The sequence below is a fragment of the Chiloscyllium punctatum genome, chromosome 5, assembly GCF_047496795.1.
Source record: "Chiloscyllium punctatum isolate Juve2018m chromosome 5, sChiPun1.3, whole genome shotgun sequence".
Taxonomy (NCBI): Eukaryota; Metazoa; Chordata; class Chondrichthyes; order Orectolobiformes; family Hemiscylliidae; genus Chiloscyllium; species Chiloscyllium punctatum.
In genome coordinates this window covers 127,282,631-127,307,201 of record NC_092743.1, presented here as the reverse complement: position 1 = coordinate 127,307,201, position 24,571 = coordinate 127,282,631, and the positions used below count along the sequence as shown (strand labels likewise).

Genomic DNA, 24,571 nt, shown 5'->3' with positions numbered 1-24,571 from the left:
TTTGAAGAAGAGTTTTCAGACCCGTGGATGGGTGTGGATGAGCTACAAATATGATGCTTTTGTTTGAGGAATTTTGAAGTATAAACGATGGTTAAATATCAGAGGGCAGTAATTTCAGAAACCTGGACAGTTCAAAACAAGTGAAAACAAAGTTTAAAGATGCTGAAAGAAATTGACAAAGCTAGGCCTGGCAGATTATTCTCTCTGGTTAAAAGTTCAAATATCAGGAACACAAAGCTGAAACTTGCGCATTAGAGAACAGTCAGTAAGTCAGAAGTTCTCTTACCCTAAATTTGAAATGACTTGTAGAATAAGTTATTAAAAAAGAGGTCACATAAATATGGTCAAAACAAATCAATGTGCTTTTGGACAGAGTTGTACGCAGAATGCAATAGGAAAAGGTAGGTGAGATTGATCTTGAAACATGACACGGACTTGTTGGCATAGCAGACTCCACGGGTTGAGTAGCCCATTTCTGCTTCCATACCATATGGTTTTATGATAGATAGGTTCTTAATTGGTAAAGGATCAAGGGTTATGGGGTGAAGGCAGGCGAACGGGGTTGAGAAACATGGCAGAGTAGATTCAATGGGTTGAATGGCTCAACTTTGCTCCTATATCTTATGTTCTAGCAATCTTCCTCTGGGTCAAAAATGTTTGTTTTATGTCCTTTTGCAAGTATAATTCATTTCAGTACATTTGAATTTATTCAGTTTGGTCACATCACAAACGAATCTCAGGGAAGTTCAATGTGGTGATACAGAAAGTACACAGACTGAACAAAGAAGCAATTTTCTGTGTTAGGCAGAAAATTATGGAATTAAACAAAGTCACTAATACCTAAAGAGAAAAGAAGTAGTGATACTTTGGATATATTGTGTGTTCGACTCAAAATTAAAATGAGGAAAAATTCCTTTCCAAAAAACATTCAATTCCCTTCCAAGATTGAGAGTTGGAAACCGGACCGTGCTGGAATTTTTGGACTCTCCAACTCCGAGGCAGTCATGGTTTAACCAAGACACAGCAACTGCACTCTCTCTTCAACAGGTCCCCATGCTCACTGACCTCCCCACTCCATCATCAACTCTTGGAGGTCTCTATGCTCTCCCCTGCTGCCCCTAACCCAGCTCTGAGATCTCACTAAACGGCCTGTGGCCATCTTCAAGTCTTGATATGGGGTTAGATTGGTTAAGCACTATCCTGAGACAGAGACAAGGAAGGCATGAGAGAAAAAAAACAGGGATTGTTGATTTTGACTTCTGCGCGACCAAAAGTACAGCACACTAGACAGCTGCCCTTTCCAGTGGCAAAGTGCTGCAAGCCTCATAATCTGGTTCCCCGGATTTGTTCGCTGTTGGGTAATCTCAGCTGTTCAGGCATTATGTTTGACCTCAATAAATCCAAAATCTTGTTTGTAGAGAACAAGAAAAATGTTCTTGCAAATTTGTAATTCCAATCACTTCCTTGATCCACATCAGAATTGACACAGAATAAGAATTATTTCAGTCTTTGTGAAGACATACCCCACTGCACCTCCAATTCATTCCCCCCTGAAAAATTAAAGCAACTTCCCACCCCACACATTACAGTATCACACAGAGAGGAGTAATCATTATAAAATTCACAGGGAGCAATAATGTTTATGTAAAGGAAAGCATGAAATGTACATCGAGGAAGAGGGAATAAAGGGATTGAGGAGTTGAATTGGAGGAGGTAATTATCATGGAATCCCTACAGTGTAGAAGCAGGCCATTCAGCCCATTGAGTCCACACCAATCCTCCAAACTGCATCTGATCCAGACTCACCCTGCTCCGCCACCCCACTCAATCCTATCCCTGTAACCCTGCATTTTCTATGACTAATCCATCTACCCTGCACATCTCTGGACACTATGGGCAATTAAGCATTATCGATTCACCTAACCTGCACATCCTGGATGGTGGAAAGGAACCAGAACACCTGGAGGAAACCCACACAGACACAGAGGTATGGGGTGGGAATGTGCAAATTCCACACAAGTCAGCTGAGGGTGGAATCGAACCCGGGTTCCTGGTGCTGTGAGACATCAATGTTAACCACTGAGCCACTGTCCCGCCTTAGAGTGACAGTATTGAACATAAGCATCTATCTTGACCAGAGGGACAAATGAACTGAGATTCTTTGTACTTGCAAACAACACAAAATTATTGTATGGCTGCTGGCTCTTTTGTAACTGTACTCTTGTATGAATCACAACCTTACAGAAATAAGAAAATTGTAAGGAGAGGTGCAGGAGCAAGATATTTAAAAATGCCCAATTCTGCCAGAGAATGCAGCTTCTTGTCACTTGTTCAGGAACCAAAAATGAAAGCTATCATTAAAAACCAGTCACCAATGGCAGCAAATAATTTATACGATAACCGAACCATTTTTCTAAAGTTTGTGGTATTATCCAGCTCAGTGAAATAATTTGCACACTGCTTCTCAGTCCACTAAATCTATTGTTGAGACCCCTTGAATACACTTTTAGTTTAACAATATCACTGAGCCAGAAATCCTGAGTGCACAGTGAATTGAATAATTTCTACCAGTAGTCACCATCATCTCCTCAACCCTCAGAAGTGAACAGAAACAAGAAGCATTTCAACACACCATGCAACATATCACGTCAGCACAGCTGGGTTGGAAGAAGAGTATTTGTTACTGGTAAGGTTCAATTGCTGGCCATATCTACTTGCCTGGAGGTAGTGAAGTTATTCATTCCCCAGCAATTGCTGCGGTCTTCCATTTTAGAAAAGCTGTTTTACAACTAAGAGGTTGCAACGTGGGCCGACACTTACAATCTAGGTCAAGGGTTTTAAAAAATAGGAACAAAGTAATATATCCAAGGTTGCTGAAGCTACAGGGTTAAGTCAGAAAATAAATTGGAGGAAGAAGACAAAGAAGGTGCAACTATTTAGCAATTATTGTTCATTGCTCAAAACAGCAGAAATTCAGTTTAAAACAGCAGTCTAACATGAAGTAATTGTGGCACTGGTAGGAGCTAGCTTCTGAAGGAAAAAAAGACAGATTTGTATTAAAGAGTACTATGTCGCATTTCTGACAAATAGTCCAAGTTTTTCAACTTACTCTGAAATAATGTTATAGCAGCTAATTTACGTGGAAGAACTTCCAGAAAACAATGAATAACTGGTTGACGTTGCTCTACTATGGTATTGGTATTTATGGGAAGAATGCTGGCCAAATAAACTGAGATAAGCCCTTTCTCTTCAATGAAAATTGCCACCAGAGATTCAACATATGCTGAAAAATACAGTTTGCATCTATTTCAAAGGACAGCATCATTGATGCACCAGCAGTTCCTCAGAAAAGCACTGAAGTGAAGACTAAGTTATAAGTTCAAATCCTGCAATGAAGCTTGAATGCATCATCCAAGAAGTGCAACCACTATGAATTGAACAACACTTTCTATAAATTACAGTACAGAAAAAGCTAATTTTTAGAAATCCATTCAAGGAATGTGGGCATCACAGGCTATGCCAGCATTTACTCCCCCTTGTGAATTTCCCTTCACCTTCTCAAACTGCTGCTGTCTTTTGTGTGGGAACACCCACAATGCTGTTTCGGAGGGAGCTACAGGACTTTGACTCAGTGATAGTAAATAAATTGTAATGTACAGTAAATCCTCTGTATCTTTGCAAACACAAATCACGAGTTTTCCTATCTTCAGCAAAAAACAAGTAACAACAAAAAAAAAGCTGCAGGCAAAAAAAATCACATTGCAATTTTTAACCTATTTTTAAATAAGCCCCACACTTTGATTATACCACATTTGAAACACTGCATGCAAATCTGGTCATAGCACTATAGGAAGGATGTGGAGGCCTTGGAAAGGGTGCAGAAAGAGGTTGTGGCCTGGACTGGAGCATATTAGCTTGGAGTCCAACAAAGTTGGACTGTTTTCACTGGTACATCGGAGGCTGAGGGGTGCTCTGACAGAAGCAAATACAATTATGAGATGCAATGGATATTTGGAGTCTTTTCCCCAGAATGAAAATGTCAGATACTGGGGGAATAGGTTAAAGAGAGGAGAGGAAAGTTTAAAAGAGACGCAGGGTGAGTTTTTTTTAAGTAGAAGGTGGTAAGTGCATTGGCGCAACCAACAAAGGCTGTAGAAGCAGATATGATAACTATGTTTTAGAGGCATTTAGAAAGACATGTGAATAGGCAGGAAATAAATGGATGTGGAGCACATGCAGGCAGGTGGGATTAGTTTAGAAAGCATCATGATTGGCACAGATAGGCTGAAGGGCAGAGATGTGTGCTGTACTCTTCTGTGTTCTACACTTCTCTTTGCCCTCCATACTCTTACCACCCCAGGATATCTGAAATCAGCCATTATTTTTTAGATGAGATTAGATTCCCTACAGTGTGGAAACAGGCCCTTCGGCCCAACAAGTCCACACCGAACCTCCAAAGAGCAACACGCCCATACCCACTCCCCTACATGTACCCGTTCACCTTACACTACGGGCAATTTAACATGGCCAATTCACCTAACCTGCACATTTTTGGACAGTGGGAGGAAACCGAAGCACCTGGAGGAAACCCTTGCAGACACGGGGAGAATGTTGCACAGACAGTTACTGAGGCGGGAATTGAACCTGGGTCTCTGGCGCTGTGAGGCAGCAGTGCTAACCACTGTGCCACCCCAATTATAGTTGCTCTAGGCTTCTCAAACCTCTCTGCAATTTCCCTGTAAATTTGTTCCAATGTATTTATTTCATTTGTTCATCACCTATAGAATATACTCTCCTGTTTTTTTTAACTCAAACCAACATTTACACTTTGGCCCACCCAGGATACTGTCTCTGGCTATTCTGTCTTTGTTTCCTTCAAAATACTTCCCTCAACACCTTGACTCCAAGTTAGTTCCAATTGGTTTAGAGCCAAAATTTGGTAAAACTACTAACATTATTTTCCCAATGATAGACTAATGGCATGGCAATTAACTGTTCCTGTAAATCAGAGCTAATTGCCAAAAAGCCAAGCTATAAGTTTAAACCATATTAACGCAAATGTGTAGATCCTAATCAACTTCGGTTACGGACCCAAAGTTGTCAGCATCTAGCTTTTTGAGCATAATTAATAAATAATTTAAATAATAAATAAGTTTATTTGTCAGGAATTGCAAAATGCGAAGGGTCAATGAATGGATGACTGCGATTACTCTGTTGTTGTTATTGCTGTTTCAAGTGAAGAGAGGCATATAACAAGGCTGTGTACTGTCACCAAATTAGTTTAATTCATACACAGTGCAAATATTCAAATAATTAGATGCACTTTCAGGACAAAGAGTTGGAGGCAAGAATGTGAACTTGCAAGCTGCTTAAAGCTGCACATTCCTCGCTGAATCATTAAAGCCTGGCAAATTATCATGAATTAAACACAACCTGAACATTTTGAATATGGATTGAGTATGAGCATCAATTAGATAAAACAATGATAGAATACATTCGAAGAAAGAATGAAAATTCAAATGGGGTTACACTGGAACAATAAATGATTTTGTCAATTTAGCACAAATATTAGCAGAAGATTGTAGATGCAATACTCAAGTCAAAAGATGATTAAAGATACAATTATGTAATTTTGTGAAGTTGAAGGATGTGTTAAAAAGTAACCTTGAACTGGTAACAAGGCAAAATATACATGAGGTGCAAAATTCATTCAATATCCTGTATGCCTCTGAAACCTGAATGAATGAATGAATGGAAGGAAGGATTTATTGTCAGATATATCAATTGAGATGCAGTGAAAAGTGTTCTGTCACCACAATCTGGCACCACCTGAACAACAAGTGAAGATCTATGGAAGAAAATGGGGTCATTTAAAATTCGGATGCAAAGATAGCGGCTTAAAAATTCTCATGCTGACAATAAGGTAAATGAAATTTCAAGAGCAAGAACTCTAAAAAGTAACATCCAAAAAGGAAAATGTATCTTAGCTGTTTGATCAGAGCTGAAAAACTACAGATTCTTGAGATTAAAATAGAAACTAAGTAGGCAGCCATGGCACAGTTGGATGAGGGATGTTTCGGAGCAATTGCAGACAAGCTACGCTAGATAAATGATGATGATGGCATGCGATAGACAAGTGTGACATCTCAGAAGAATAGATCTCCAAGCAGCAGCAGTAGCTACTGCCACCATGTCCACAACTTCCAGAAAATGCAACAGATGTTCAACAGTAATAAAACCCGTACAAGCTTCTTTCCTGACTAAATACTATGGTATTTTAGCTGAATAATCTTCACAATAAATGCAAAAATGTGGGTTCTTTAATGACTTTAACTTGCTACATATACAATCTGTTTGCCGAATAATCATTGTATATTCGGTTTTTATTTTCAAGGTGAAAGCTTATTGTCACTAGAATTATTCTGTCCAGGAGTCTGAAGGGGAGATGAAAGATTAGAAAATTTAGAAGCCAAAGTTAAAGATACATACCTTTAGGTCACTGCCAGGCAAGATACCCACTCCATTTTTCCATTCCATGGCACTATATATATCGAAGTCCTGCACATCAGCTGCACTGCTTGATTCAGCTTCTTCATCCATTCTTTCAATTTTGATTGGTACAGCCTGCCAGCCTTTTTCTTCAGACATCATCGTCCCTCCTTCTGAATTACTTACTTAAAAGGCCATGGAGAAACAAAAGAGAGAGGAATCATTATAAACTACTCAAAGCTATTTTCATTCTGTTCAATTTGTTTAAATAAAATGTTTAATATTTTAATTATTTTGACATAGAAACAATACCATAAAAGGACTATATGTTTATGTAAAAAATGATACAATGACCATTACTGTAAGTTAAAGCATTCCGTTAACTGGAACCAAATAAAGTTCAAGATGAAAATATACACCAAGTTTAAAGTCGAGAGTAAGGTGTTAGAAAAGCACAGGGCAGGCAGCATCCAAGGAGCAGGAGAATTGACATTTCGGGCATAAGCACTTCATCAGGAACCTTATGCCTGACCTGCTGTGCTTTTCCAGCACCACACTCTCAACTCTGATCTCCAGCATCTGCAGTCCTCACTTTCTCCAAGTTCAAAGTAAACTAAGAATAAACAAAATGAGACATTTTGCATATTGTTTTTAGTTTAAACTTATCAGGGAACTCAATAAGCACTCAAATAATTAAGCAAGCTGAGGTATGAAGGGAAGTAGCCAAAAAAAAATCAGCTGACCTAGACTGTTGCATATCTGACATCTTAAATTTAAGTCAAATTATTCACAGTCCTCAATACGTTTGCTTTTGAGATATATGTGCCATGATTTTCTAAAAATCCACTTATGGGACATGGGCTTTGCTGGCATTTAGTGCCCATCTAAAGTTGCCCTTGAGATGGTGGCGAGCTGCCATCTTGAACTGCTGCAGTCCACATTCTGCAGGCTTACCCACAATGCCCTTAGGGAGGGGATTTGAGGATTTTGACCTAGCAACAGTGAAGAAACGGTGAAATATTTCCATGTTGGGTCTGTCAGTGGCTTAGAAGGGAACTTTCAGGTGGTGGCATTCGCACGTATCTACTGTCCTTGTCCTTCCAGATGGAAATTCTCATGGGTTTTGAAAGTGCTGCCTAAGGAAGTACAGAAGCCAGGTACAGAAGCCTGAACACACGTACCAGCCGGTTTCATAACAGTTTCTACCATACCGTTGTTAGATTACTGAATGGACTCACAAACTCTTAACATTTGCCCGTACCTGTGTTTTTGTTTTTGCCGCTGTTTACCTATTATTTACTATTATGCGACTTAACTGTGTGATCTGCCTGTACTACTCGCAAGACAAAGCTTTTCACTGTGCCTCGGTACGCGTGACAATAAATTCAATTCAATTCAATCCAATTTTTGGTGAATTTCTGCAGTGCATCTTGCAGATCATACACACTGCTGCTACCAAGCAACAAATTAAGACGTTCATGTATGCTAAAAACCTTCAAACATGCCAGAGGTGGGAAATACAGAAACTAATGAAGTATGCCAATAAATAACACTTCCATAACCCTCCAGTTGACTTCACAGGCAAAGATAAGTTTAACCAAAGACAAGTTAATATGCAGTTGCATTTTGCAATTAAAAAAATGTGTTAACAATGTCTTGCAATAGCAGGGATTAATTAGGAAGCTTGTAGCTGTAGAAATGAAAGAGGTCAATTAGTATCAAGAATGTATCACAAAATGCTGCCCTTAATCAGATGTTATTAGCCCAGAAATTACCAGGAGCAAACAAAAGCGGATTGATTTTTAATGCAGAAAAATTTAGTTTTCAACAAACGTATGATCAAGTGCAATGATGGGTTTTAGCAGTAGTTATGAAATTGGTATCGTGTTTAAAACCAGGGTTTTTCCAATGTTACAAAAATGAACATTGCAAGTTCTCATGAATTCACAGGAGTTTTACTGGGTTGCACCATTAGAGTAGCTGAAGAGTGTATCCACTGAAGAAGCATCCGGTAATGAACAGCAGCTTATCGATTTCCACAGTATTCTATCCATGTCTTGACTCTTAAATTGTGTCAATTTCAGTGGAACAATGACAGTGTTTGCTGGCAGTTTTAGATTAGATTAGATTACTTACAGTGTGGAAACAGACCCTTCAGCCCAACAAGTCCACACTGACCCGCCGAAACGCAACCCACCCAGACCCATTCCCCTACATTTACCCATTCATCTAACACTACGGGCAATTTAGCATGGCCAATTCACCTAACCTGCACATTTTTGGATTGTGGGAAGAAACCAGAGGAAAGCCACGCAAGCACGGGGAGAATGTGCAAACTCCACACAGAGATTCACCGGAGGCGGGAATTGAACCCAGGTCTCTCGCGCTGAGAGGCAGCAGTGCTAACCACTGTGCCACCCACAAGCATCATAACCACTTTAGAATCCAGACTGATGTATATATTGATCAGAAGAGGGTTCAGTATTAAAAAGTTAAGATCTTCATTGTATTCCTTGAAATTGATTTCATTCCATAAACTTTGGCTTTAGAACAATAAAATGAAGTGGTGTTACTGCCACCAGTGGGAAAAGTACAACCTCCTATCAATCACTGATTCAGAAATATAAACATGCAATTACTGGGTTGAAATGCTTTCCAATCACAGCTAATGTTTATCAGCCAATTCAAAGAGACCAGCAGTGCAGTGACGATGTTTCTATTTCACCCCCATATTCTGAGAAAGGTCTGCAAACAAAAAAAATCAAGTTATTCTGACTTTTGCACATAAACTACATGGAATTTTATTGCACTGAAAAAGGCCATTCATCCTGACAGATGTCTGCTGTGTTTATGCTCAGCACTTGTCCCAGCATTCACTATTTCACCCGACAAAGGGCTGTTTATACTCCATTGTGCACTTATTCAGTTTCCCTGTAGTAATACTTTAGTTATCTTAAAACATGAAATGATTCAATTTCTAAGTATGCAAGAATAGGCATGTAGGGGTCTACAAAACAAAACACAAATTTACACATTCCATCTTACCAATGTAAATGGGCAAGGAATTTTCTTGCATTGTCTCTAATTAGCAACAATGGTAGCCAATGGAAAAAAAAGAGTCCCAACGATTATGTAGATTTCTATTTTGTTGCTTCTAAATAGAAGAACACAAGGTCGCATCTCCATTCCTCACAAAAGAAATTACAGTACTTTGATGTTCAGGCTTTCTGCAGCTCCTTTCCAAGTCTACGAATATCAATAGGAGTGCATCTTCTGCCAAAAGTAATGTGTTTCAGCCAAGCAGGTGCTTTCAATCCACGCTAGAAATGACAGTGTTGCCACTGACAGCAAGATAAATGCTAAACAAATTAGCACTTTACTATTTAATGCACCTACATTTTAGGCAAGCAGAATTATTTGAACCACCTAATTGCATGAGCTTTCCACAGTCACTGGAGTAGGTTCCAGTCATTACCAGCTTGCAGTTTTAACGTAACTGTTTCTTTGCAGCCTCTATTCATACAACCTAAAAAAGTGTGGTTTTGACAATTATGCATATGGAAGTCAGTTTAGAGAACTGCTTGTGGAAGATTTTTGTACATCTAAATCCAGCATTAGTAGATTATAGAGAGAGGAGGAAAGTGAAAAACAACTGTCCCCTGCATCACAACAGTGACGACTATGGAAAAACACTCAGGAGGTCCAGAAGTCTTTCCTGATTACAGAGAGAGGAAATACTAAATGCAAGGGAAGCCGGTTTATTTGTGTTAATCTGCTCGAAACCATTTGTGTAAAAGAAACCATATACCTGCCTTCCTTAATACAAACACTGTTGTGGAGGTTAAAAAAAACCTAAAATATATTGCAAGTAAAACACAAATTCATTGCCAAGTCAATAAATCATGCCTTTGAAGTAAGCTCTCTGTTTCAATGATTAATTGTAATGATGGATATCAGGATGTAAAAATCTTTCCATTTCAGTTTCATTTTTATGTTACTTCCACGTGCTAGACTAACTCGCCAGATAGCAGTAAATTTGCACATTGTTTTTCTATGATTGGAATTAATCTTTTGACTAAAATTATATTATTGCTTTATCCCTACTGATGTTTTTACTGGAAATGGCCAGTCTGAAATTGAAATCTGGCATGATAGATAATATTTTGTTCTTGTATACTTAATATGGTGGTCTTTCACTGAAATGTAAGCAAACAATGCACAATAAGGCAGAGTTTATTACATAAAAGGAACACAGATAAAATAAAACAAACCAAACTCTTTACAGATAAGTGTTTCAAAGATTTCAAAACTTGTAGCAAACTGAATTACATCTAATCTCAACAGTATCACTTTACAATACTCAAATGCCAGACACGAAAGTTCCCTTTTCTATCACATCTGTAGGCTTGACTTAACTATTTCAGTTTCCAGTCAAGACCTTGTTAGCCTTTTCCTTGATTATTCACACAAATGAGCTTAACCTTCCTTAGCTTCAAATCAACCTTTCAGGTTTCTTAACCAAACACCTCTGGTCTGGAATTTTCAAATGAAACCTATTTCCTAACATTTCTGAACAAACTCCTCTCTCCAGGAGAAACTGGTCTTACATCTCACTCCAGTCTTCTGCAAACTTCCCCCAAACTTTCCAACCTCTGAGTTTTTCCCTGAAATAAAAAAAAAATTGTGATTATTCTGAACCAAAAGCAAACAAATATCTTTCAATGGTTGCTGTCTATGACTATAAACATCTCTCAATATAAGCAAACACACATTAGCACTCCAGAACTGCCCATACAGACACCAACTCTCTGAGAGACACAAATATAAGAATCATGACTCCAATAAAGACTGTCAAATTAATTACTAAACCCCATCATACACGCACACTAAAATCCATATGTTACCAGTTCAGAATTTAAACTCTAAAATAAATGATAGTAATAGAAATCATATACCTTGCTCACAATTTGCTCTTTTAATATAAAAAGGAAAATGATGCATGGCCTTAAGAACATATGCAAATCATTGCAATGTGATGCCAATGTAAATTCTTGTCAGCAAATCAGCAACAAAATACAGCCCAAGATATTTCTGACAGGAATAATATTGTTACACAATGCGCTTTCTCATAGATTATTATACTCGTTATTACTAAGACAAGTACATGCATAGAAATTTCAGTCCAATTAATTTTCAAATCAAATCTGTATTTAAAAAAATACATAAAACACAGATGTACTTGTATTAATCATGAGTTAACAGCTTAGTGTCAAAACTAAACTAAATGAAATCCTGGCCAAATCTCTAAGCATTCAAATCATTGCTCTCTACTTTCAGCTTGATGGCAAACTGAAAAGTTGACTGAGCTCCAAGTTTCCATTTTCAATTAAAAACCAAAAAAGCTTACCTTAAAAAGCAAGTTCAAACCCTTAAAAAACATGGATTTGGCTCAGCTGTTCTCAAACAGCTGAAGTAAGATGCCACTATCAAAATATCTATCATCCATAACATGCATATGCCACTTCTATAGCTACATTTCACAGACTCCAGCAGAAGACTTGAACCTGTTTTGCCAATGTATTTTCAGTACAAATAGAGTCGTAGAGATGTACAGCATGGAAACAGATCCTTCGGTCCAACCCGTCCATGTTGACTAGATATCCCAACCCAATCTAGTCCCACCTGCCAGCACCCGGCCCCATATCCCTCCAACAAGTACAAAGATAATGGACTCATTTTAACTCGTTCAGCCAATTGGTTCATTAAATCAATCTCAAGCCAGTGAAATTATGAAGCTAGACACCATTTTACACTGCTACAGTCCATGTGGTGTCGGGATAACCTGTTTGGAAGAGCGTTGTAGGACTTTAACCAAGAGACAAGATGAAAATATAATGTTGTGCTAAGTTTGGTTTGTTCTGTGGCTTAGAGACGAACTTGCAGGTGATGGCATTCCCATCCATCTGATGCCCTTGTCCTTCAATTTGCTAAAAGTTGAGAGTTTGGAAGGTGCTGTCATTGGAGTCCTGGTGAATTTTTGTAGTGCATCTTGTCATTAGTAGACACTGGTGTCAGCTTGCATCAGTGATGGAGGGAGAGTGTGTTAAACATGGTGAAGGGGATGAGATGTCAAGCAAGTGGGCTCAGAGGGTCTGGATGGTATTGATCTTCTTAAATGTTGTTGGACCAGCATTCACCAGGTAGGTAGAAAGCATTCCATCGCATACCTGACTTGGTAGGGATAATTTGGACCGAAGGGTGTGTTTCTGTGCTATACATCTCAATGACTCCATGACTTGTACCTTGTAGGTGGTGATCAGGTTTTTGGGATTCAGATGGTGAGGTACTAAAACATACAACTTTGGAGGCATAGGCAATTTGGTTCCTTCAACCAGCTCCGTCATTCAATACGCTTGTGGCCGATATGACTTTGACATTGTAAGATCATAAAACAGGAACAGAAATAGGCCATTCAGCCCATCAAGTCTACTCAAACTTTCAAGGAGTTCGTGGCTTATCTGCTAATCCACAACTCTACCAACCAGCTTTGACCCAATCATCCTTGATTAAACCTTTGTCTATCTCAGTCTTGAATATTCTTAATGATCTAGCCCCATGGCCCTCTGGAGTAAAGAATTTCACAGATTCACTCCACTCTGAGGGGAGAAATTTCTCATCTCTTAAAAAGGTCAATGCCTAACAGTGAGATTATCTGGTCTGAAACTCTCCCACTAGGGAAAATAAACTTCTCATTGTCAACTCCAACACGCGGTCAGCACTCCATTCGATTTCCTTATTACCTGCTGAACCCTATGATTTTTTGAGATCAGTTCCACATGGACTCCTAATCCAACAACATAGGCTTTTGACAATGGAAATCAATCTATCGCTGCCATTAAAATATTCAATGATGATGCATTCTCTAGAGAATAGACTTCCAATGGCCCTCAATCCTCTGGAAATAAAAAAATTCTCATCACTCTCTGAAATGTAAGAGCAAGTAATTTTAACTCTTGTTTCATCATTTTTGTCTGACTGACAAGGGGGGAATATCCCTTCAGCACCCAACCTGCAAAGTCATCCAAGTCTCATGTGTCTCCATAAGATCATCTCTTGTTTTTGACAATTCCAGGCCCAACCTGTTCAATTGCAGATCATAACATAATTACACCACTTCCTCCGTCCCCAAATCCATGAAGTTGTCTTAAAGCACAACTTCCTCTGGCAGCTCATTTCATACATGCACCACCCTCTATGTAAAAAGGTTGCCCCTTGGGTCTCTTTTATATCTTTCCCCTCTCACCCTAAACCCTAAATCTATGCCCTCTAGTTCTGGAGTCCACCACCCCAGGGAAAACCACAACAGTCCTTAGGGAGGGAGTCCCAAAATTTGACTGAATGTTGTCGAAAGATTGGGATATATAGTTCCACAATGGCAGGTGGCTTAAGGAAATTTATAGGGAGTGGATTCACACGCCCTTGTCCTTCCACCTAATAGTTGTCACACATTTGGAAGCTACTAGTCATAGAGATGTACAGCACGGAAAAGTAACCCTTCGGTCAAACTCATCTATGCTGACCAGATATCCCAACCCAATCTAGTCCCACCTGCTAGCACCTGGCCCATATCCCTCCAAACCCTTCCTATTCATATACTATCCAGATGCCTTTTAAATGTTGCAATTGTACTAGCCTTCACCACTTCCTCTGGCAGCTCATTCCATACACGTACCACTCTCTGTGTGAAAAGGTTACCCCTTGGGTCTCTTTTATATCTTTCCCCTCTCACTCTAAACCTATGCCCTCTAGTTCTGGACTCTCCCACCCCAGGGAAAAGACTTTATCTACTTATCCTATCCATTCCCCTCAATTTTATAAACCTCTATAAGGTCACTCCTCAGCCTCCGATGCTCCAGGGAAAACAGCCCAAGCCTATTCAACCTCTCCCTGTAGCTCAGATCCTCCAACCCTGGCAACATCCTTGTAAATCTTTTCTGAACCCTTTCAAGTTTCACAACATCTTTCCAATAGGAAGGAGACCAGAATTGCACACAATATTCCAACAGTGGCCTAACCAATGTCCTGTACTCAATACTCTGACCAATAAAGGAAAGCATACCAAACACCTTCTTCACTATCCTATCTATCTGCAACCCCACTTTCAAGGAGCTATGAACCTGCACTCCAAGGTCTCTTTGTTCAGCAACACTCCCGAGGACCTTACCATTAAGTGTATAAGTCCTGCTAAGATTTGCTTTCCCAAAATGCAGCACCTCGCATTTATCTAAATTAAACTCCATCCACCACTACTCAGTCCATTGGCCCATCTGATCAAGATCCCATTGTAATCCGAGGTAACCATCTTCACTGTCCACTACACCTCCAATTTTGGTGTCATCAGCAAACTTACTAAATATACCTCTTATGCTCACATCCAAATCATTTATGTAAACGATGAAAAGTAATGGACCCAGCACCAATCCTTGCGACACTCTGTCAAAGAAGCTTTTGTAAGTTGGTGCAATGCATCTTGTGGATGGTACACAGTGTGGCCGCAATGTGGTGATGAATGGAGTGAATGTTGAAGATGTTGGTTGGGTGCCAATTAAACAGATTGCTTTGTCCTGGGATGGTGTCAAGCTTCAGAAATGTTGTTAGAGCTGCACTCATCCAGGTGCAAAGACCATGTCTTTTTTTTACTGTTTTCACTTGTGGACTTAATGAGAAAGCTGTTGGTAACACTTCTGCATTGATTAAGTGGTTCACTCTAATTATTCCATATGGGATCACCCATCTTTTTGTCGTAACCTCAAAGTGTTGTCATTCCTGAACCAGAAGCAAGTAGAGCTTCATACTCCCTAACTTTCAATTAATCCTGTTGATTGAATCCATTCACTTATTGTCAATGTGCCACGTCCAACATGGTGCAATTAAATGAATCCAAAATAGGTACATTCACTACTGGAACAAAGCTACTTGTGTCCAGCACAAATCCCTCAGACTGATCAACATTATCCTCAACTTCCAAACTGTCCATGTCAGGCATCACTTCAAAAACCCTGCATTTTGCTTTGGTCAATTTACTTCATAATACTATTTTGAATCATATCTGAAATATTAATTCACAGTTTGCAGGCATTTCTGGAGTTCATTCTTCGATTATTAATCCAAACCGGTTGTCCTCCAGATCTTCAAAAAGATCACTCCATCCTTGTTTCTCCTGTCTGTGATTTATCTGTTGCATTGACACACGTGTCATGTATCTGTCCAATTTTGAAAGGCCATGATCATGGTGTCCTCCATCTTCCATCACACCACTCAACGTCCTATTTTTGCCAGGAAGGCGACTGGAAATGGCTGCTTTCTCAGCAATGTTTTAACAAGTAATGACATTTGACCCGGAAGCATGCCTCTGTCTGAATATCTAAGATTAGATAAAACCAGAAGACGATCCGCATTCTACTCGTTCGCACTATCCAACAACTTGAGAGCAAGCATCGAACAACAAATTCCCAAATTGAATTTCTGCAATTGTTTACATAGAATATATTGTGGAATCCAATAGGCTATGGAATAACAGTCCTTTTTAAAAAATGGAACTTATGAGAATTAGTAATTAGTCTTTATTTTAAATTTTACCTACGAATCATTAATAGAGCACCTAGACTTTCATCAGTGTCCACCTGACAAGCACAATGTACTTCACTGCTATTTGGCTTTTGACAGGAAGTGACAATAACATTGCTTCTCCTCTCTTGAGTAAAGCAGTGGCCCGTGTTCATGTATTCACTTTCTTTTTCCATTTGTCTAAAGTTCAGTTTCAAAGAACAGCAGTGGGAGATCATTCCTTGATGCTTTATACCTGCCTTCAGTCAGTTGTTTGACAGAACTAACTCAGATTACAGTCTTCTATTTGAAAAAAAATCCTGAGTTTCACAATTTGGCAACCAGTCTTTGCTGCCACGATAAGTTGATCCCAAATTGGTTGACGGAGTGAAAGAGTTTGCAGATGACACCAAAATTGGAGGTGTAGTGGACAGCGAAGAGGGTTACCTCAGATTACAACAGGATCTGGACCAGATGGGCCAATGGGCTGAGAAGTGGCAGGTGGAGTTTAATTCAGATAAATGTGAGGTGCTGCATTTTGGGAAAGCAAATCTTAGCATGATTTATACATTTAATGGTAAGGTCCTAGGGAGTGTTGCTGAACAAAGGGACCTTGGAGTGCAGGTTCATAGCTCCTTGAAAGTGGAGTCGCAGATAGATAGGATAGGGAAGAAGGCGTTTGGTATGCTTTCCTTTATTGGTCAGAGTATTGAGTACAGGAGTTGGGAGGTCATGTTGCGGCTGTACAGGTCAGGCCACTGTTGGAATATTGTGTGCAATTCTGGTCTCCTTCCTATCGGAAAGATGTTGTGAAACTTGAAAGGGTTCAGAAAAGATTTACAAGGATGTTGCCAGGGTTGGAGGATCTGAGCTACAGGGAGAGGTTGAACAGGCTGGGGCTGTTTTCCCTGGAGCGTCGGAGGCTGAGGGGTGACCTTATAAAGGTTTACAAAATTATGAGGGGCATGGATAGGATAAATAGGCAAAGTCTTTTCCCTGGGGTGGGGGAGTCCAGAACTAAGGGCATAGGTTTAGGGTGAGAGGAGAAAGATATAAAAGAGACCTAAGGGGCAACCTTTTCACGCAGAATGTGGTACATGTATGGAATGAGCTGCCAGAGGATGTGGTGGAGGCTGGTACAATTGCAACATTTAAGAAGCATTTGAATGGGTATATGAATAGGAAGGGTTTGGAGGGATCGGGTGCTGGCAGGTGGGACTAGATTGGGTTGGGATATCTGGTCGGCATGGACGGGTTGGACTGAAGGGTCTGTTTCCGTGCTGTACATCTCTATGACTATGACAGTAATATACTTCTTGATGAAGGTTTATTTACAGAATGCAGTTAAATATTTCTACTTCCAAACTTACTCCCCCATGTCCATGTTATGGTATTTGTCTGGGGGTATGTGGAGCTTTCTGACTCAGAGGTAGAGATATTAACAATGCACCAGAAAAGCGTAGCATTTCTTTATACTATTTTGAATCCAAAATATAATCACATTAAAAAGTGACAAGGGTTCTTGTGGCAAAGTGCTAGTGTCCCTGCCTTGAGGTTCATGTCCCACCTGTTCTGGAGGTATGTCACAACATACACAAACAGGCTGATTACAAATATTTTTGTATATGACAGTCATCTAAAAAGGGCCAGTCATCTAAACGTGCCCTGGGTACTTTTAGAAAAAATTAACCTATTTTTCTAACCAACCTGTTAAGAGATGTTATTACACCCAGGGGCAGGTGGGTCTTGAACTGGGCCTCCCTGTCCATGGGCAGGGGCATCATTGTGCCACAAGATGGCCCTTTGCCTGAGGTACTTCCTTTTGTTGTTTTTTATTTCACCTATTTTTCTAATCAAGACATTATTACACACCACTGGAGTAGGTGGGACCTGAACTCACGCCTCTGTTTCATAGGTAAGGACACCACCACAGTGTACAAGAGGGTCCTTTGCCGTAGATACTTATGCCCTTAAAATAATGTCCTACACTTATGGTATCATAACAATATAATAAACATATCATCAACAAAGTAAGGGTGCAGTGATGTGGAAGTTGTGGTTCTGGAGCTTGAAGTGGTGCATTGATTTCAGATCAAATTATTGAACCACTTCTGATCCATAAATTAATCTGTGTGAAAATTTAGTAAAAGCCACAAACGGAAACAAGTCCATATATGGAGTGGAATGTTGTTAGGAAGATGTACAATGAAGACCTGGAGGCAGCAGTGACATGTCAGATGCTTTGTACAGATGTTTAGGGCAAGGTTGGGAAGATGGGAAGGGGACTTCCTAATTGGAGTGGGTTGTACCAAGAGAATTGCAGACGTAAAAAGTTTGAGTTTGTTGAGAAAGTAACGAATAGGGTCATTTAGGCCAGCCATTAGATGGAGATGCCATAGATTTGCAAAAGGTATTTTTAAAAAATACGTGCAATGAGGAATGCAAAAAAAAGTCGGCCTCTGTTGCAAAGACAGTGGACTACAACAAGGTCATACGTGTCTCAATTATAAAGGGATTTGGTGAGATCACATTGGAGTGTTAGTGGAAGTTCTCATTTCCACATACAAGGAATGATATACTTGTCTTTGACAGCACAGCAATGTCTCACTAGATTCGCTCCTGAGAGAAGAGAGTTCTCCTAAACTGAGAGACTTATAAATTGGCCATTATACTCTGGATTTTAAAGGAATCAGAGGCGATTCCATTGAAACATCCAAGGTTCTGAAGGGTTTTGACAGGATAGACACAAGCAGGTCATTTTCCTTGGTCAGAAACTCTAGCATGCAAGAGCACAGTCTCTGGATAGGGAATCGGAGGACAGGGGTGAGAAGAACACTCACAGGGGTGAGAAGATTTGGAGGTGCCTGTGTTGGACTGAGGTGGACAAAGCACTCCTTCCTGGTTTCCCAAATTCTAACACCTGTAACCTTGAGATGATCTAAAATTCTTCTCGGTGTCCTCACTCAAAACAAGCCTTGGTCACCTATCAATCCTGTCAGATCCCATTTTGAAACGCTTGTCCATGTTCTCAAATATATCAATGAACATGTTCCTCCCTCTCAGTCTCTCTCTAGTTCCATCACACGCACATCTGTGCTCCTTTAATTCTGGTCTCTGGAGCACAACTGTTCCACACCTCTTTCAGTTGCCAAGTCTCAAGGCTCTGGAATTCCCTCCATAAACCACTCTTCTTTAAAGATGCTCATTAAAGTTTATCTCTGTGACCAATCTTTTGATCATCTACCCGAATATCGCCTTCTAGGGCTCTATTTGAAATTCTGCATAATCATGATCATGGCCAATTGAGCATGTTGGAGCATGTAATCTATATGGACTTCAGTAAGGCATTCGACAAGGTTCCCCATGGGAGACTGGTTAGCAAGGTTCAATCTCATGGATTACAGGGAGAACTAGCCATTTGGATACAGAACTGGCTGAAAGGTAGAAGACAGAGAGTGGTGGTTGAGGGTTGTTTTTCAGACTAGAGGCCATAACCAGAGGACTGACACAAGGATCAGTGCTGAGTCCTCTACTTTTTGTCATTTATATAAATGATTTGGATATGAGCATAAGAGGTACAGTTAGTAAGTTTGCAGATGACACCAAAACTGGAGGTATGGACAGTGAAGAGGATTACCTCAGATTACTACAGGATCTTGACCAGATGGGTCAATGGGCAGAGAAGTGGAAGGTGGAGTTTAATTCAGATAAATGCAATGTAGGCCAACAATAATCTTCTCATCCTTAAAACGAACTAGACTTTTGAATAACTTCAAAGCTTCAAAAAGTAAAATATGCACAACTGAATTATCACACAGAAACAGTAATCTGCATACCTGCTACTGTCTCTCATATCTTAGTTTTTATTGTGCAGTAGCTTTGAAATCAATCTTTACAACTGTGTTCTTCAGTAACATCGTCATTCCCTCACAATCTGGTAAAAAAATACCTATATAGTTAAGCAGCTATGAAATTACAGTGTTGAAAAGCATTTCAGCCCAGTGTCTGAAGCCATGTCTTTTGACAGGCACTGATTCTTCCAGCAGTGCCTTCTGACATTTAATGCAAAAATAAAAGACACTTAGATGCAAAGATAAACCACATCAAAACTGGTAGTGTTCAACATCTCAAATAACAGTTAATTAGAAGTTTACAACATGCAGTCAACTGAAGTTTACAATGGTCATAAAGTATCAATGTTACTCTGCTTATCATGATTGTAGTCAAGTGTGTGTTGCTGGAAAAGCACTGGAGGTCAGGCAGTATCCAAGGAGCAGGAGATTTGACGCTTCGAGCATAAACCCTTCATCAGCACCACACCCTTGACTCTAATCTCCTGCATCTGCAGTCCTCACTTTTTTTCCTTATTAGGACTGTAGTTTTGTTTGAACATGGATGCTTTGTATATTTGCCTCAATCTTGGAAGATGAGTGACAAATCAAGTGACACTGTGAATGAGAAGTGTCAGCAGTAGACAGAAAGGTTCAGAGATATCAGTACTACTCTTTACACCACTGTGTGTAACAATTCAGTGGCTAATGCCACAATGTTTTCTTATTACAATGTGCACTGAGCTGAAAAATGAAAAACAAAAATGCATTTAAAATGGTGAAATGAAGAAAAAATGCACTTAGGTAGTCCTTTCGTAATCCCTGAAATTCTCCACATCAATTAAATACTTTTGAAGCGCAGTTACTGTTATAGTGTAGGAAATATGGCGAGCAATTTGCATGCAGCAACTTCTTGCTAATAACAATGTGATAATGACCAGACAATCTGTTTTTTTAGAGATGTTGATTGAGGGATAAATGTTGGCCAGGATACTGGGGACAAATCTCCCAATTCTTCTCCGAAATAGTACCCTTGTTTTCTTTTAAAACATCTGCCCGAACTTCCTGAACATCTTAGCTGCATTGCATCTGCCTTGATTTTGTACTCATGGCTCTGAAATGGGATTTAAACCCACAATCAAACTACAATAGCCTCCTGCTTACTTTTATTGATAAGCTCCTGGTTATGCCATTCTAATCCACCAATTTTTTACGCTGCTGCAAAAAATTATTTTCAGCTGGAAAATATGGATTAAAAGTAGACATTTATGAACATCAAGATCTTTAATACATGAGAGAGGCTATTACATACTCTTCAATATTTCAGTTCATTCAGGTTGGAACTTTACTCAGTCTACACCTTTTTTTAACCATGATATACTTTAAAGTAGCTAATTCTATTTGGTAAAGGTTTGCCCACATTGTCTAACACATTCTTGTTAAAACAGTGAATGTGCTATTTATCCTCTATAAAAATACTTCATTTTCTTTAGTTTATATTATTTCCAATCAATAGATCCATTGTTCATTACCCCATTAAGTAATTGACCGAATGCACATTCTGATGGCCTTTGAAGCTAGATTTCATTGATGCCAGGCCTATTTGAACTGCAAAGCACTTGCCTTCTGGAAATGCAAATTTACATTGTGCTTGAAGGATTTTTTTTATGCATGCCATTCAGAAACAGCAGCACTAAAGTGAAAAGTTATTGGCTTAATGAGAGGGAATTACATTTTCAATTCATCACAATCATTTGTGATATTTAGTCAGCTTTTTAATTCACAACTATATATTTTTTAAAAGTTTACAGAGGAAGTATAAACTTATCATTGAAAGGAAGATCTTTTGTATTAAAAAAACGTGTAATATTTCACAGTCTGTTTAGCCACGCATAACAAAAAGTACTTCTTCAGGATTTACTATGCAAGGCATTGTTTAAAAAAAACTCGAGGTTGAACAACACAAAAGAAAACAAAACTCCTCTCACCTGTCAGGTTGAGGGGCTGGCTAACTTCTGCCATTACTTGTGCGGGGATGGTACTGGATCCTATCAGAAGCCCTCCATCTGTTACTCTCCTCCTGACAGGCCCCTCCAGTATATCACCAGCATTCATCCTTCTCCCTCTTCAACGATGGTTTGCTGTTACAGAAATCACGTTAAAGAATTTCCTTCTGTTCATTTAGTTGTATGTTAAACAGATATTGTTCAACAGCTGACTTTTAAAAATAAATTGAAGTTGATTGCACAGTTCAGTGAGTAGTGACGCTTGAAGTATCCCTCAGCCTTTCATAATACAGCGAGCAAACAAAAAGTTAAGACAAAACGATATCTGACAAATATGTTTGCTGGCCTGTGTCCTCGATCCATATTATTAAATATTAGCTTAATCTGAAAGTTAAATTCGTGATAACAGGAAAAAGTGACCAATGAAAGAGAAAAAGGAAATGACAACTAATCATTACAAACTGTAAAGTTGTCCTTGCCTGACTGAATTTTACTGCACTTGAAAATTTCCTTTCAAAATGGATATCTTGTGTATTAAGTACCACACCGTCAATGTCTCAAGTTAAATCAGTGTTCACTAATTAACGTTTTATCAATGTTTCATCACTGTGCTTCAACACTTCCAATTATTTTCCCCCTTAAACACACGCTCACATCGCCTTGAGATTTTCTGGCCCGACATGTTTAACGACTTTAAGTTATTATATGATGGCAAGAAGTTGTTCACTAAGTGGTGACTGACAGTCAGGTGTTTCCTAGTCCAGTCGGCTCGTTTCAAAACACTCACGTACATGTCTCCGAATGATTTTACGCTGTGTTGGGCGACGACCAGGGTGAAGAAGCTTTTACTACAATTCTGACGCTGCGCTTTGTGCCATCTTTTCAGATCTCCTCGATTAACAATTACTATGCACAGTTATGATAGATACAATCTGCTACATTGTGACTTAATTGTAATAGTTCCCCCTGTTGTTAAACTCAAAGCATCGCCGATTTCCATTCCACTTGCATTTTCTGCACCTGATCAGTTTACCCAATATCATGACTTAACCAAACTGAACGTTGTCTTTAGTTAAAAATGCTTTTAAAAAGGGTTTCCAGGGTGGAGACAAAACTAAATAAATTCAACTTTAATCTACATATGTGCAAGTGCTTCCGTTCCTCTACAACGTGTTACTTCCGTGTTTCAGTCAACTGCGGGAAAAGAAAAAAAGCACACACACACAAAAAAAGCCTTAACATTTTCCAACAAATGTCACACTCAGGAATATGTGTGACCGAAATGCAGCAACATCTTTCAGGCAGGCGTGTAAAATTGTCACTGAAATAAAACGCCTGTTCCAGAAGGAAACTGCACGCAGCGACCAAAAAGAAATAGCCAACGGCACTTTAGAAAGACAATGTGTCAAATGAAAGCGGCTTTAACTGGGCGACAGAACTAGGAAATTCATCAAATACCTGGAAAACAAGTGGAAACTCAACTGAACACAGCAGCGAACCCTTCACCTCCTCCTCCTCCCTCTCCCACAGCGAACCCAAACCAGGCACTGCTGTCCTCTTGCTGCTGGACAAAAAAAAAACAAAGACTTCGCAATTTCTCTTCATTGACTTTCTCCAAAGGCAAAAAAAAATACCCTGAACAAACAAGGAAGGATTTGTTTTTTTTCCCCCCAAAGAAAACCTTTGCAGAACAGGGATATTTATCAAAATGGCGGAGCGCAGAATATTTACATCACTGAGTGCATTATTATAGATGAGAGAAAACATTAGCAGGGGAAACTGCCGCAAGATTGCAAAATACTGCAACTTCAGCCGGCAAATACTTGCAAAGTAACATTGCCGAATGAATCAGCATGCAAACGCGCAGCTGTTCCGCCGAAAGGCTGACTTTTTCTTGCTTATGTGGAAGTGCATTGGAAATTCAATGTGAGGTGTTATTGCAGGAATGGTTTGTTTTCTTTAAAGCTAAACCATGGACAAGAGAGGGAGGGGTGGAGAGGCAGTGTTGACTGGAGGAAAACGGTGCATGTTGCATTTCTGGATCTGACAGATTTTGTTTTGTAAAATTTCCCCAGCAAAAAAAAATAGATGAACTGTTGAAATAGTTTCATGGGTAAACCAGTCAACAACAATTCCGCATTGCACGTCATGAAGACTATGTTGACAGTCAGTGCAGAAACTGTCAGAAAAGTGTGAAACAAAGTCGGTTCTATTCTGTAAGGAGGGCGCCCAGCGGCGCTGAGAGGGCCCTTGTCCAGTTAAACAAAAACTTCCCCATTTCTAGACGGAGAGAACTGTAATGTGAGGCTGAATGTCATCACGAGGAGCTATGACTCTAGGGCCTTCCTCAGCTGAGAGAGGGAGGCGGACTGGGCGATAATTCAATCGCGGACAGCACCCACTGCTGGATGTAGCGAAGCTACAACTCCACCTGGCTCTGGGCGACAGAAAGAGTGGGATCTACCGGAAAACGCTAAAGCTGAGAACCCACCTTGTGCTGAGAAAGAGAGGGTTGGGTGCTGGAAACTACTAGGCATTCAGCAAGGTTATCAGCACTGGCCCTCAGTACAAGAGAGGGAGAGAAGCAAGGGAGGTGAACACTTAGAAGATGATGTGAGTGCTCTTGACAAGGTTGGACTG

The 24,571-nt window shown here is 39.7% G+C and overlaps 1 protein-coding gene across 3 annotated transcripts in view; it reads right to left on the bottom strand.

The window, feature by feature from the left end:
* The window catches only part of LOC140477418 (lethal(3)malignant brain tumor-like protein 4), a 293,436-nt gene extending 269,809 nt beyond the window's left edge, over positions 1-23,627 (bottom strand). For 2 of the 3 annotated variants that reach the window (XR_011960721.1, XM_072571276.1), the window contains exons 1-3: positions 23,390-23,627; positions 21,914-22,066; positions 6,490-6,674 (exon numbers count right to left, since the gene is read on the bottom strand). Coding sequence is in view for 2 of the 3 variants with exons in the window: in XM_072571276.1 (XP_072427377.1) it covers positions 6,490-6,674; positions 21,914-22,040 (312 nt within the window). In the remaining variant the exon portion in view is untranslated. Of the gene's footprint in view, positions 1-6,489; positions 6,675-21,913; positions 22,067-22,722; positions 22,972-23,389 lie in introns of those variants that run through there. The other variant, XM_072571275.1, reaches the window with a different exon arrangement.
* Positions 23,628-24,571: the final 944 nt, after the last annotated feature.